Source organism: Berghia stephanieae, chromosome 7 (genome assembly GCF_034508935.2).
Source record: "Berghia stephanieae isolate SIO BIC M18660-M18661 chromosome 7, UCSD_Bste_1.3, whole genome shotgun sequence".
Lineage (NCBI taxonomy): Eukaryota > Metazoa > Mollusca > Gastropoda > Nudibranchia > Aeolidiidae > Berghia > Berghia stephanieae.
The window spans coordinates 64811930-64826929 of NC_088366.1; the positions used below are offsets into that span (position 1 = coordinate 64811930).

The 15000-nt window shown below is 39.0% G+C and overlaps 2 protein-coding genes across 2 annotated transcripts in view; one reads left to right on the forward strand and one right to left on the reverse strand.

Moving 5' to 3' along the window:
• The window catches only part of LOC144977653 (protein disulfide-isomerase TMX3-like), a 221833-nt gene that overhangs the window by 172521 nt on the left and 34312 nt on the right, over positions 1-15000 (forward strand). The gene's annotated exons all lie outside the window — the stretch shown is intronic.
• Positions 1-15000, reverse strand: part of LOC144977652 (uncharacterized) — a 133947-nt gene that overhangs the window by 98951 nt on the left and 19996 nt on the right. Inside the window, exons 2-3 of the mRNA XM_078923080.1 lie at positions 8147-9889; positions 4969-5198 (exon numbers count right to left, since the gene is read on the reverse strand). Coding sequence (XP_078779206.1) covers positions 4969-5198; positions 8147-8778 — 862 coding nt within the window. The 5' untranslated portion in view covers positions 8779-9889. The remainder of the gene's footprint in view (positions 1-4968; positions 5199-8146; positions 9890-15000) is intronic.

A 15000-nucleotide genomic window follows, 5' to 3' on the forward strand; every position in this document is an offset into this window, starting at 1 on the left:
TCTCTCTCTCTCTCTCTCTCTCTCTCTGCCGCCCTCTCTCTGGTCTGATGTCTCATGAGCCAAATCGTCTATGCTGCCGTACTCTGGAAAAACCCGTATTTGAAAATTGGGCCAGGAAACTCGTCCTTCAAATATTGATCGATTTAAATGACCCTCATCTTGGCAGCAGCCTCTTATGGTTATCACACTACTATGTTATGACGATCGACCCAATCAGAAAAGTCCGGTCCGCACTCGTGCACCGTCGCGAACCCGCCCGGTAGCATCGTCACAACACACCGTTCGACTAGATGCTCTGCCGTCTCAGGTTCTTGCCCACAGCGGGTACATGTTGGACAGGTGGAAAGACTCTACTGATGAAGCGCACTTGCTGTTAGGTAGCTCCTCGACCGAAGCCGATTCGCAGCTACCCAGTGTCTCCTCTTACTGTTATCAAAGCCTGGCAACTTCTCACCAAGCTTAGAGGAGTGTACGTCCCCGCCCCTACGAGGGATTGAATTCGTCCAAACCGACTTCCATCTCGTATGTGCAGCTCTGTTCGTAGTCAGGGATTCTGCGTACAAGGGTTGCCGGGACTTATTTCGGCTCGCAACGGGGGCGCCGTCTGGTATCGTGACAACAATTGTATGGAGACGACAATGGTATAGTGAAGACATAGAGGCAACACTGGGAATCCGACTCATCGTCTGTCTGGTAGATTTCCACTGGAAGGCAAAGGTAACAACATACTCTCCCTTCTACAATGCATTTCATGGGACGGTGACAATTATAAAAAGAAAGCGGAGAAAATAAACATTTGAATAAGAATAATATAATAAAACTGCTTCATATAGAACTAGTGGAGTCTTTGTGAGTCTCTGCTGTGGTCGTTGTGAGGTCTGGATGAATTGGGACTAGCAATAATCAGGTACGAGAACTTGAGGGTTCAAAGAGTTAAAGAGTTTTGTGTGGGTCATTCAAGATTAGGTACTTACTCACTCACTCACTGGCCCACTCACTCCCTCATTCACTCACTCACTCACTCACTCACTCACTCACTCACTCTATCCCTCACTCGCTCCCTCACTCTCTCCCTCCATCACTCACCCCCTCACTCACTTACTCTCTCTCTCTCTCTCACTCTCTCTCTCTCTCACCCACTCTCTCTCTCTCACTCACTCTCTCTCTCTCTCACTCACTTACTCTCTCTCTCTCTCACTCACTCACACACTCTCTCTCCCTCACTCACTTACTTTCTCTCTCTCCCTCACTCACTTACTTTCTCTCTCTCTCTCTCTCTCTCTCTCTCTCCCTCACACACACTCTCTCTCACTCACACACACACTCTCTCTCTTTCTATCTCTCTCTCACTCACACACTCACTCTCTCCCTCACTCCCTTCCCCCAGGTGTTGTGTAGGATAGATATGATAGATAACAGTAACATAGTCCGTTACCCTCACTCACCCACTCTCTCCCTCACTTTGTTCGTCACTTCCTCACTCACCTCCTCCCTCACTCACTCACTCCCTTCCTCACTTCGTCCAAATGTTATGTAGGATAGATATGATAGATATAACAGTAACAAGTAACACGGTCCGATACCTTCCCGTCATGTCCACTGTAACACCGTGAGCTCAAGTATCGATAATGCACGTACGGTGCACCTTAATGATTTTGCCCTGTGTGTGTGTGTGTGTGCGTATGTGTGTGTGTGTGTGTGTGTGTATGACTGCTAAAGATAGTAATTTCAGGTGTTACCAGTCGCACGCCAGGCCTAATTGGACTGGAACAACAACTGACCGATCCGATAATGTCTGACAGATTTACTCACCACCGCCTTCTAAGTGGATCAAATCTCTCTGGTTGGAGGTGTGAGTATCGGTGATAACACTCGACTGGCACTCGATCACACGCGCGCGCGCGGGGACACACACACACACACACACACACACACACACACGCTTTATTTGTCAGGTCCAATGAATCCCGATAGCTCAGTCAGTAGAGTACTTGCGACACAAGAAAAGGGACTTTTTTCGATCTCAGGTGTAATCGAGATTTTTTTTTTCTGTCCATCCAGCAGTGATTGGGGTATTTAGGTCTATTAGGCCTGGCGGAAAGTGCTTTGCGGTAGACGAGCGAACATCTATCCGAATGGTATCAGGCAATTAATTGTTATCGTACGTTTAACGCTACAGAAACCGGAATAAACGTCGGCTTAATAAGCTGAAGTTTATAAATCAGGACATCTGAGATTTAATTTCCAAACTTGAAAGAATTTTTTTTTCTTCTTCATCTGCATCAGACACTTCATTTGCGATGTCACCCACACTTGTACCCGATGTGAAAATGGCCCTAAAGACGTCTAGTGTCCGATAGATGGAATAGTGTACATTGAATCCAGCTGATGGCGGTGTCGGAAATGTCATTGAGTGTGGATTGGCTTTTTTTTTTTTTTTTGGGGGGGGGGGGGGGGGGGGGGAGGGGGGGGGGAGGAAGGATGGATCGTCCCTAAGTCATTGTAATGTAAATCGTCAAAGGAGGACGTAAACGTAGATACATCCAGAAAACACGTCGATGAATATAACCGATCAGTCTGTATCAATCAAACGTTACAAATATAACCGACCACTCTGTATGCACTCACAGTTATAAATACGGGGTTGAATATAACGACCACCATATTATATAAATCAAACGTTACAAATGTGGGGTTGTATATAACCGATCACATTGTATACACTCTACGTTACAATTACGGGGCTGTATATAACCGACCACTCTGTATGCACGCACAGTTACATAAACGGGGTTGTATATTATAACGACCACCCTGTATAAATCAAAAGTTACATAATACACGGGGTTGAGTATATTCGACCACTTTGTATACACTTTAAGTTACATATTTTACGGGGTTGAATGTAACCGACCACTCTGTATACAATTTAAGTTACATATTAACTCTCTCCTTACCAAGTATTTTTAGAATTTCCCCCGAAAATTCACTCCCGCCCAACACAAGAATAGACTTTTCTTACTCAAACAAAGAAGTAACAAGTGAGCTCTACAGCACAGTGTTTAGTATTTATAGCTGTAATCAAAGCAATTCTTTACATTTTGTGATGTAGAAGAGAAATCAGAATGAGAAAATTGTCTGTTGCATCGTAACGAATGTGACGATTTTCCTATGGGTGGTAAGGAGAGGGTTAAACGAGGTTGAATATAACGACCACCCTGTATAAATGGAAAGTTACAAAAAAACTTCAATAATTTTGTTTTAAGTGTTTTATATTCTGATTATCGTCGTTCAATGTGCCTTTCTCGAGTCCACAATTAGCTCTGACTACAACAATCTCCCAATTATTCTGTTTCCATAACTGTCTGTTGTATTCTTTTCCAGGGCGAAGTGCCGTTGTATAACTTGTCAAAACATAACAGAAATGTCATTCTTACCTCATCTTCTCGAAATACTCATTAGCGCGTCTTTGACGAGATATGCCAGTGTTGCATTTTTCAAGAATTTATTGTTATTGCATGACGTTGTTATAAAATAATAATAATAATATTGTAAGCATGGAAGACAAAACCCGAGATCGCAGTTAAAATTATAAATAGAAACCTCGTTGAAAGGTTTAAAAGCAATGTCAATTTTGTTTGGTGTTATAAATATACATTTACTTAGTATTTCTATTATATATCATTTGTCATATATATATATATATATTTATATATATATATATATATATATATATATATATATATATAAATTTTCGCGTGTTTCTAGTCTTAACGAATGTTTTATTTATGTTTGTATTTCTGGAACAATTTTGAGAGAGGTAGGCGGATGTCTGGATCAGGGTGTCGCGTCATTAGTGGAGGAGGAATTCCATATAAACGATAATGGAATCCAATTCCTCCAATGAAATCACAATGCGTGTCATGTCACGTGACATTGGAGGGATGGAATTCCTTGAAATGTGCCAAAAATTCCATTATGTTGGGTTGGACCAGATATTAAAGTTTGAATTGTACGTCAAAATTCATTAAATTTGACTGATAAAAGTTGTGTTCCCCATCAACAAAAGACAAAATCTCGCCCCATCAATTGCATGCAAATTTAATTTGATTTTCATAATAGAAATTATAAATAGAATTTATAACGCCAGGTCAAGTCTACCCTGACATAACACAAGATAGAGCTTTTTTTTTTAGCTTTTATATAGCTTAATATTCACTAAACGTGCTCAAAACGCTTCGCTTAACAAGGGGCCACTGGCCAACAGCAACATTTAATATGTAGGACGGAACAGGACTGAAGTCTGTTAGGCGATATTACAATTTTTTCGGACAGAGACAATGCTGTTAACGACCAGGTACTCATTTTGCACCTGAGTACGGTGAGAGAATTGAGTAAAGAGCCTTGTCCAAGGACTCAATTATGCGCCGGGAGAGGTTTGAACCCAGGACTTTCCGATCTAAAAGCTATTGTCATTACCACAAGACCACATAGCCGCAAGGTAGAGTCAGTGTCTCACTTAAACCAAAGCGCTCTTCGTCCATGAAGCAAACGGGGTTTCAAAGTTGTTTTTGTTAATATTAATATTTTTGATGCCGTTTACTTGTTACTTGTCGATAGAGAAATGAAGCAGGCTTGATGTTGTCCTGTCGTAAATCACATACAGTGTTGAGCTTTGGCGGGCACTAAAGTAAGTCCAGTGTCGTATGTTGTTATTTTTGTTGTTGTTCTTGAGATGGAAATAACAAGTTGCTGTTTGGACCCCATACATTCCTGGTCTCATAATGATTTATGTACATTAGTTCTGAAATAACCCATAGACTAAAATATTAATAAGACAGGGAATGCCACGGTGACCTACCTTGATAGACTTCCGGATGGCAATGTTGTGAGCTTCTTAGCCAAGCGCACACTATCTATAGACTATAAAATAATAATAGTAAGACCGTGAGTGTCACGGTGACCTACCTTGATAGACTTTGGTGGAGTCTGCGATCCCCACACAGGACCTGACCTTGCCCACACTTTCCACGTGGAATGACTTGGACGGCGTCTTCTTGGCGGACCCTTTGGGGATCTTCCTGGTGAGGACGTTGTTCACCTCCACCACGTCCAGGATCACGTTGGACAGCTTCTTGTTCAGGGAGCGATTGATGCGACGTTGGTGGTGGAGTCGGCGCTCCATGTTGACCATCGCTCTGGGTAGATGGGTGGGTGGGATAGAACGGGAGGAAATGAGAGAGGGAATCTTCGATATATATATATATATATATATATATATATATATATATATATATATATATATATATATATTCATAAATTCATAGATCATACACTTCTATTTTTTTCCGAAAGCGAGTGTCGTACCACAAGACCACACAGCGGCTTTTCCTGTTAGAAGTTTAAAAGTTACGACAAGTCCATTTCGAGTTTTTGATTTATTGGTCGTCATTTCATCGGCGTTTGCTGTACCAAGTGTACGTACATTTCGAATTTTGATTTGGTCGTCATTTCAGCGGCGTTTACTGTACCAATTTTAAAAGTTATGACACGTCCATTACGAAAGTTGATACGGTCGTCACCAGGCCTGGGCGATACGGGCAATAAATTGGTGTCGATCGGACGTCATTCGGGGAATCCCCAATCAAACTAGATGTGTTGATTGCCGGCAATGGCCATTATCCCACCACACACCACAGCCTTAATGTGCTCAGATTGCATTAACGCCGCCATTTGCAACTCCTTATGTAAAATACCCATTAGAGTTAAGTAGTCTGCATGCAGCAATGACCCCCCCCCCCACCCCTTGACCAGCGATCTGTGGGTCAAGTATGCAATTCAATTCGGAAATAGATTTGAGAAAATACATCGGGTTCAAGGTCGTGTCTCATTACTGTTGTGCCGTGCTTTGTAAATACAAAAACACATATTAAAAATTTTGGCCAGAAAAATAGTCCTAAATATCGATCGATTATTGAAATAAACCTCATCTTGACAAAAAATCTCAAGCTTCTTCAGGAACGTCCCAGGTTTGAGAGTTTTTATTTTATTTATTATTTTGTTTATATATATATATATATATATATATATATATATATATATATATATATATATATATATATATATATATATATATATATATATATATATATATAATTCTTTTGAGACTAAGATGAGGGTCATTAAAATTTATCGATATTTCAAGGACGAGTTTTCTGATTAAATTTTAAACACTTGTTTGGGTTTTTTTTTCAATGTACGGGAGTTTTGTGATTTCATATAATGTCTTTTCATATCTGTATGTCCCTTCCCATAATGCATCGTCACCAAACGATTCTTTCAGAGAATTCCAAATTCATTGTCAACACTAGGCAAGTAAGTTGGAATATCAAATTAAGAAATTAAGGAGCAGGCACCACAGTGTAAGATAAAGTCGAGGTCGACTGATTTTTTGGGATGTTTTTGTCTTTTTCTTGTATATTTCTTTCGTGCTTTGTCTGGCACCTTTCATTCACACTCAGTTCTTTACCTTACACCGATGCCTGCTCTTTGATTTCTTAATCTGTATTTGTCTTCCGTCTGTATTGTATTGTATTTTTTATTTATTTATTTATTTATTTATTTATTTATGTTTCCGTGCATTAATCGCACGACCCTCGGGGCCGTTGAACTATTACCGGGTTTCATCCTGACCTTTCTTCGCTGTATCCTCTGTGGGGGCCGGAAACAGTTTCCATTGTGTCATTAGGAAACGCGTGAGGCAGACGGGGCCACATCTGTGCCACACGAGTCTGGAGTCTGGAGTGATTGTCTTTCATTCATGTCTTGAAATGTTGTACAATGTTAGTGTCTGTGTCTGTCCATCTGTCTCTCTCTCTCTCTCTCTCTCTCTCTCTCTCTCTCTCTCTCTCTCTCTCTTTCTTTCTTTCTCTCTCCCTGTCTCTCTCTCTGTCTCTCTCTCTCTCCCTCTCTCTCTCTGTCTCTCCCTCTCTCTCTGTCTCTCTCTGTCTCTCTCTCTTTCTCTCTGTCTGTGTGTGTGTGTGTGTGTGTGTGTGTCTGTCTGTCTCTACGTATGTGTGTGTGTGTATGTGTATGTGTGTGGTGTGTGAAGGGGGGATGTACGCACGTGCAAAACGGATCATGGTAGTTGAGTAACTACTCAAGACATGACAGATCCAGGGTTGTCATGATGCAGGCATTTCTACATGAATTGTAATTTTGTTTGTATTTCAACCAGCTGATGTGGACAAAGAATTCAAGGATTTGGTAATGTGCTATGTATTCTGTTGTAGACTGATTTTTTGGGATGTTTTTGTTCCTTCTATTTTTCTGCTTCTTTTCTTTCTTGCTTTGTCTGGCACCTTTCATACACACTTTTTCAGATCTTTTTGTATTCGATATCACTACTATAAGGGAAAGTTACTCGGGTCGTTGAAGATGGATGTATATATTGTTTTGTAAATTGATAAAATGAACGATATAAATGAGTACATAGATAAGAAGTCCTTTTTTATACGCATCAAGCCCTCAGAAACGGTGTTTGTCCAGGTTTCTGTAGCGTGAAACAGCCGTTATGAAAAGAATATTAATCACTATTGTTTTCCAAAGAACCTTCTCCTGATCTAATTTGGGCCAAGTGCCCATTATTGTTTTTACTGAAAGGACTTACAGGCCACAGACAAAAAAAAACACAAACATCCGACGGTTTGGATGGATCAGGTGTGTCTGCTTGTGCCAAGAATGGTTTACCGTTTGGGCCTGTAGGTTTTAGATTTCTCAACGTTGCTACTTGTGCGGTCTATGTAGTCTAGTCGTATAACACTCGCTTTCGGATAGGAAGGCCCTGGGTTCGAGCCTCGCTCGGCTCAAAGTTGAGTCCTTGGAAAAGGCTCTTTACTCATATCCCTCTCACCGTACTCAGGTTTAAAATGAGTACTTGGCCGTTGACAGCAGTGTCTATGTCCGAAAAAAATTGTAATATCGCCTAACAGGAGTCATGTCCCGTCCAACATGTTAAGTGTTTCTGTTGATGTCCAGGGGCCCCTTGTAAAGCACTTTGAGCACGTTTAGTGGATATTGCGTTAAAAAAGCTCATTTTTTAAAACTTGTAGGTACCCGATTGTTTTGTAATCAAGTAGATTCTTACCTAAACACGTGAGTAAAATTGGCTTTATAAGACTCCAGGGTCCTCTGTGCCGACGCCAACAAGGCAGCGTGTCTGTTGAGAGTGGAGTTGATCTCCCTACTTTTGACCATCTCCTCCAGCAACGCGTTCTCCACGTTCTCTAGCTGGGATTCCACGTTGGGAGAAGACGACGACGAGGCCGAGGAGAAAGAGGACGAGGGTTTATTGTAGTTGCTGCCCACCCAAGCCGACCGATCCTTCATCATCCCCTTTGGGGAGGCCGGCGGTTTGTGGTGGGGTTTCCTCTCCTCCCCCGTGCCGTCCGCCTGGACGTAGGGGTTCATGGAGGAGCATTTGGAGGAATCGAATTCGTTGATGACGACTGTGTAGGTACAGGAGGATGACTTGGCGGTCGTGCTGACGCTCTTGCCCTGGACGGGCTGAAAGACGAGGGTGGGCGTGGTCATGATGCTGTGGATGAGGCCTATCACCAGGGTGTGGAGTATGTGACGGGGGAGGAGGACGTTGAAGATGTTGGAGATGGAGGGAATATTATGGACCCCCCGCCACCCTTGGAAATGAGATGGGGGACGGTGGTGGTGGTGGTGGTTGTGGTTGTGGGGGATAAATCTGAGACACGTTGATAGAGACATATTCTTGGGGTTTTTACTTTTATTATTTAATTGATTCAGAGAAAAAGCGTGCCAAGATTGTCTTTGCAGTAGTCTAAAATACAGTGAAACTGCTGTGCACTACAATAATAATATAGTTAAATAACTAAATTCCCTTCCATTAATTCTGTCTATCTTTTAGTCGTTTAGCTCTATTTTCTTCTGTTTTTTCCCCTTGGTAAAGAGAATACGGTTCTGTCTTGTTCTAGCTAAGTATGAATACAGAAACTATTTAGGGATAATTTCGAATTTCTAAGAAGGATTGAATTAAATTGTGATGAATTGGATTGGGTGGTATTTTACTTTGTCTAGTTTAACAGTGGCTCCCTTCTCTACGTCAGAAACTGAGGACGACATTTTTTTTGGAATAGAATTAGGCTCTGCTTTGACTGGGAAAACTAGGAATATTTATAATTCTGTTATAATCTTTCACTCGAGAAATAAACCAGTGACTTTGTTGATCAAGGCAGACTATTTTATTAATGATTTTTGGTAACCTGGTTATTATTATTATTGTTGTTATATGTTTGTTTTATTTTTATTCAGCGGAAGTTAATACCGAGCTCAATTTATTTCTCATTATTTGGTTCTATTTCTTTCTCAAGCCACGGATCACAAGATTTTATTTCATCGAATTGGAATCTCTTAATTTTTTACATCAAAATTTGAGGAAATGGAATAGTCTATTAATACTTTTATATATGAGGCCAGTCGGCTAAACGGTGTGATTATTGAAGTATCGAATACGTGGACTGTGGAGATCACAGAGTCATTGAGATCCAGCCATTTATCCAACCTGACTTTGACTCATTTATACGATATCCCAATAATCCGAACTGTGATGACTTCGGTGATGGCCTTGACCCTTTCAAAGGTTAAATATCCAAATATCCGATTGGCTCCGAAGAATTTGCTCCAGTCTCGCTCGTCGTCGATGTGTCCGATGACCTCAAGATATCGCTTTCTCTTTCTCTCTCTCTCGGTGTCGGACTGAAAGTGAAAGCCGCCGTTCCATTCAGTGGTGCTGTCTCCGGGATTTCGTTACGATGATGTGTGTGTGTGTGGATTGATGACGTGGCACTTGATTATCCAACTGAAAGGAAATGAAATAAAAACAAAGCTGAAATCGTGTAGAAAGGGGGGGGGGGGGGGGGGGGGGTAACGTCCAATCCTCCTCATCAACAATAAATATAAATAGCTAAAATGGTGATGATGATGATGATAATAATAATAATAATAATAATAATAATAATCATAATCATAATCATAATCATAATAATGATGATGATGATGATACTAATAATAATAACGACGACGATAATGATAATGATGACGACGACGACGACGATAATTATGATGACAAGGAGGATGATGATGATGACGACGACGACGATGATGATGATAATAATAATGTCAATACGACAGGACACTGTATCAAATCGATGGGTCACTAATTGATACAGTACTTGATAAAAAACAAACAAAAACAAAAAAACAAAAAAAAAACAACACCGCGGCCCTTGTCAACCCATCCAAATTTCACTCATAGTTACTGTTGTAACGCATTATATAAACATTTTGTATTTTTGGAAGATTCAAATCTAAATCTAATCAGACAAGCTCACATTGGCGGAACATGACTCACTATAAATGATGAACACTTAAATATTCTAAGAAAACAAACAAATCAACAAATGAAACAAAACATCCAATCTTGTTCCAGACTTTATTTATCACGTGACACCCTTGAACATTCCCAGCAGCCTCGCTGTACATGCTACACCTGCTAATGCTGTTTTCCCATCGTTTTCACCTTGTATTATGTTTTGACGCCGTTTTCAATCTCAAAATACCACCGATTTCGTTGTTTTCTTTGCGTTCTTTCTGTACAGATCGTAAATACCAGATACAATTAATGATCCAGAGCTATTCTTTATCGATACATAGAACCCTATTTTGTATCTTCTCCTGTAACTATTGGGCAGCTTTTGTTTTTGTATTTAAATTGTTTGTTGTTTGTTAGGTTGTTTTATTTTGTTGTTGTTTTGTTTATTTATTTATTTTTTTTTTCGTTTTTTTTTTTTGTTTCGGTTTCGGTTTCTATTTTTTTAACGTTTTGTTTTGGTAAAGTAAAGGCTTAGATAAAATCAACAACTAATGAAACGCGATGATTAAGATAATAGATAAAAACGTTTCATTTGTACATTTGATTCGTACAAAATGTGATTTGTACATGTGATTTTGTACAACATTTGATTCGTACAAAATGTGATTTGTACATGTGATTTTGTACAACATTTGATTCGTACAAAATGTGATTTGTACATGTGATTTTGTACAACATTTGATTCGTACAAAATGTGATTTGTACATGTGATTTTGTACAACATTTGATTCGTACAAACTGTGATTTGTACATGTGATTTTGTACAACATTTGATTCGTACAAAATGTGACTTGTACAACGTGTGATTTGTACATGTGATTTGTACAACATATGATTTGTACAACTTGTAATCTGTACATGTGATTTGTACAACATATGATTTGTACAACTTGTAATCTGTACAATATGTGATTTGTATAATATGTAATTTGTACAATATGCGATTTGTATACCATGTGATTTGTACAACGTGTGATTTGTACAATATGTGATGTGTACAATATGTGATTTGTACACCATGTGATTTGTACAATATGTGATGTGTACAATATGTGATTTGTACAACGCGTGATTTGTACAATATGTGATTTGTACAATATGTAATTCGTACAATATGCGATTTGTACAATGTGTGATTTGTACAACATGTGATTAGTACACCATGTGATTTGTACAACATATGATTTTTACAACATGTGATTTTTACAACATGTGATTTGTACAATATGTGATTTGTACGCCATGTTATTTGTTTAACAGTTGATTTGGCCCTTTTGTTTTTTCTCAAAAGGCTTTCATGCCACCAATGAACGTTATCCACTTTTTCTGTCCCGTGCCGTCACTTTCCCAGTGTCTGCTTCTATACCTCTACTCCAGGTATTCTTTGGTCGGCCCTTCTTTCCTTTGTCCTGTCGTCGTTTCACCATGGAAAAAAGTCGTCATTAACTCACTCAACCCTAACACCGACTATATCCGTAGTTTACCCGGGTTACTTTTACCCCATGCCTATTTATTACATTTTTCTGAGACATATTATAGGCCTAGTATCAAAGCTAATGTTTTATAGTTTTTTGCTTGTTAATGGTAATTGAATAAAACTATGTAGCCTACTTACATGCTCATTTTAATACATTTTTCCAATTTTGAAAAGTAGCAAAAGTCTATAGGGTTGAGTGAGTTAATGGTTTAAATCAGTCTCATGTTTAATACGATTTGACAAGTCTGAGATCATATCGATATTGTAATTATATCGATGTTTGAAGTAAACGTTTTTTGTTTTAAAGGAATGACAGGATGTTTTGACTTTTTGACGGCAGTTATCCCCCCCCCCCCCCCCCAAACCCTTTTTAAAATTTCAAACTCCTCCTTAATTGATTTGTCAGACAGGCTTGCGCTATAAATAGCCACAGGTCTGGCATCGGCTAAGCCTGGAATACAAAACCAGAAGGAGAAAATAAACTCGTTCGTTTGGACTGAGTCATCGAGACATGGAACAATTTGGAATGAAGAGATAAGGGGAAGAATTCCATGCAATTTCAGACAATCTTCCAATATTTCAAGTGTCAATGTGAGCTGAGTAAACAAAATGTTAAACGTTTATTTATTGTTTATTTATTGATTGATTTATTGTTTATTTATTTCTTTTAAATTTCATTTTAGAAATTTTATTATTAATATTTTTTTATGTTTCTTTCTTTTTAAAATTTATTTTCTTCATCTTGGAAAAGTTGATCGCAGCGAGCAATGAAAATTAAATTTGAACACTTATATAGCGCTTTTTTACAATTTCGGATTGCTTTGTGCGCTTCTAAAACTTGATTTAGTACCCCCATTTTTATAGTAGTTACTCTGCTATAATAGAGCATTTAAATTGTTTGGCCATGCTCAATGCGCTTTCTGGTACTTTATTCCCTCTCCCAGTAAGCCATATTATGGTGCCATGTCCATCTCATACACACAAATCACCTTTTGTACAAATTATACTGACCACGTTAGGGTACTTATTCACACCTGAGTCAAGTAGGGTAATGTTTGTTAAATAGTAGTAGTAGTAGTGTATGGCTACGCCTCCAAATTCATTTCGTCAACCCAGCTTCGAAAGTCTTCCTCCGCCCTAAGGACGGTTTCATAGCCACCATGTGTGTTAAATGATTTACTCACAGACCCAACGCCCGGGCCAGAGTTCATTGATCATTATCATTCATCCTCCGTTTATTGCCTGCTGACGAAGGGTATACACTCGAAACATCCATTATTTGAACTCTTTTAGACCTGTAAATTCTCAGTCAATTAACTGAAATCAGTCAATTTGTCAAATTCAAATATTTAAAAAAAGGAAATAAATAAATAAATAAATAAATAAATAAATAAAGAATTCACAAATCGTAGTCCATGACCGTAAAGTAATTAGGAGTGTTCCACAACGCTACGCATAGCTCATGGGGACCGTTTATATTAACGATGTATATATTGCCAAGACTAAGCGACGCTTTTTATAAAAGGCGTGTCTGAACACTTCCCTGGGTATTTTCACACATCCTTCGTTAAATTATTTTTTCACTTTCCAAACCCGTCGTGATCCCAACTGTAGCCAATTTTAGCTGAGCCACCGAGCGATAAATTTCACTGTTTCATCTAAGCCAAAATTGACCACATTTACCTGGCGAGTCTCAAAACTATGATAAAGTAAATTGCGAATGTTGGAAGTCCGTTATGTAGACACCTTCAAATCGAAAGTTAGGATAGATTGCTACAAGCACATTTCGATTGCCTCACGTTGTAAACAAACTGGTTGACCGTTTCTTCACTGATTGAGTACCTGATTATAAGGAACAATGGTAAGTAGCTTAATTAATTCCCGTGCAAATCAGGACGTTTTCTGCCATTGTTTTGCTCAAGCCCAAGCGAGCTTGCTGTTTTGTGGCGATTTACCTTCATTTCGATTCTTTGAATTTTTCCGCTACGCCTGCCGAAGTTTCTTCTTGATAATTCACTTCTACTTAAAATTCAGTGTATTGGCCTGAAGTCATATTTATTTAAGTTCTTTTTCTTCTGTCATTTACTGATACTGATACATTTACTGATACATACTCATTGCTACATTATTCTAATGTTCTCACAATGGCTGAGCTGTTTGTGGATCGCAGTTCAGACTTGTCGAGCATCTATAAAGATGTGAGTCCCGTGAGGAATAAATTCAATTGGTCATGGCACTAGAAGTTAAAGATGATAATGGTGATTATTTTTCTGACTATGTCAAAAAAATTCCAGAGGCAGGAATATGACTTTGATGAAGTCATCTTTACCTATATGAATGACATGCTTATTTAGCATTCCTTCTACATCAAATTATGGCAGTCATACTTCCAGTATCAGTAAGAAATAACACCCACTATTTTAATATATTTTATTTATCACTCTGCTCTCCAATGATGCCCTTATTTTTTTAAAAAATAATTGAATCTTCAGTTTGTCGAAGAGTTTCAGTCAATTTTTATAGAGCTCATTTACAGGTCTACTCTTTGCACCCGAAGCCTTTCTATTGTCACCTTTTTGTTATTATTTTTACGATGCGAGATATCAGGTACCTCCCCCACAGCTCTCTATTTTAACATAGTAGGTCTGTTTATTTGTTTATCTGTGTTTGGTGCAGTCTGTTTCCAGTGTGTCTGATTCGGTTTTGTGTGTATTTTTTCTGGGGAGATTGGATGGTTGGGTGAATGAGTGATTGGGAAATTGGGTGATTGGATGACTGGACGAATGGTTGATTGGATGATTGGGTGAATAGGTGATTGGATGATTGGGCAAATGGGTAATTGGGTGAATGGATGATTGGGTGACTGGAAATTGGTGAATGGGCGAATGGATGATTGGGTGATTGGGTGGATGGGTGATTTGTGAATGGGTAAATTGATGATTGGATGGTTGGGTAAATGGGTGATTGTATGAATATGTGATTGGGTGATTGCAAACCATATCCGTTATATCACAAAACGATTGAATTTGATTTAGGATTATTTTATTCTTTATGCTCTAAG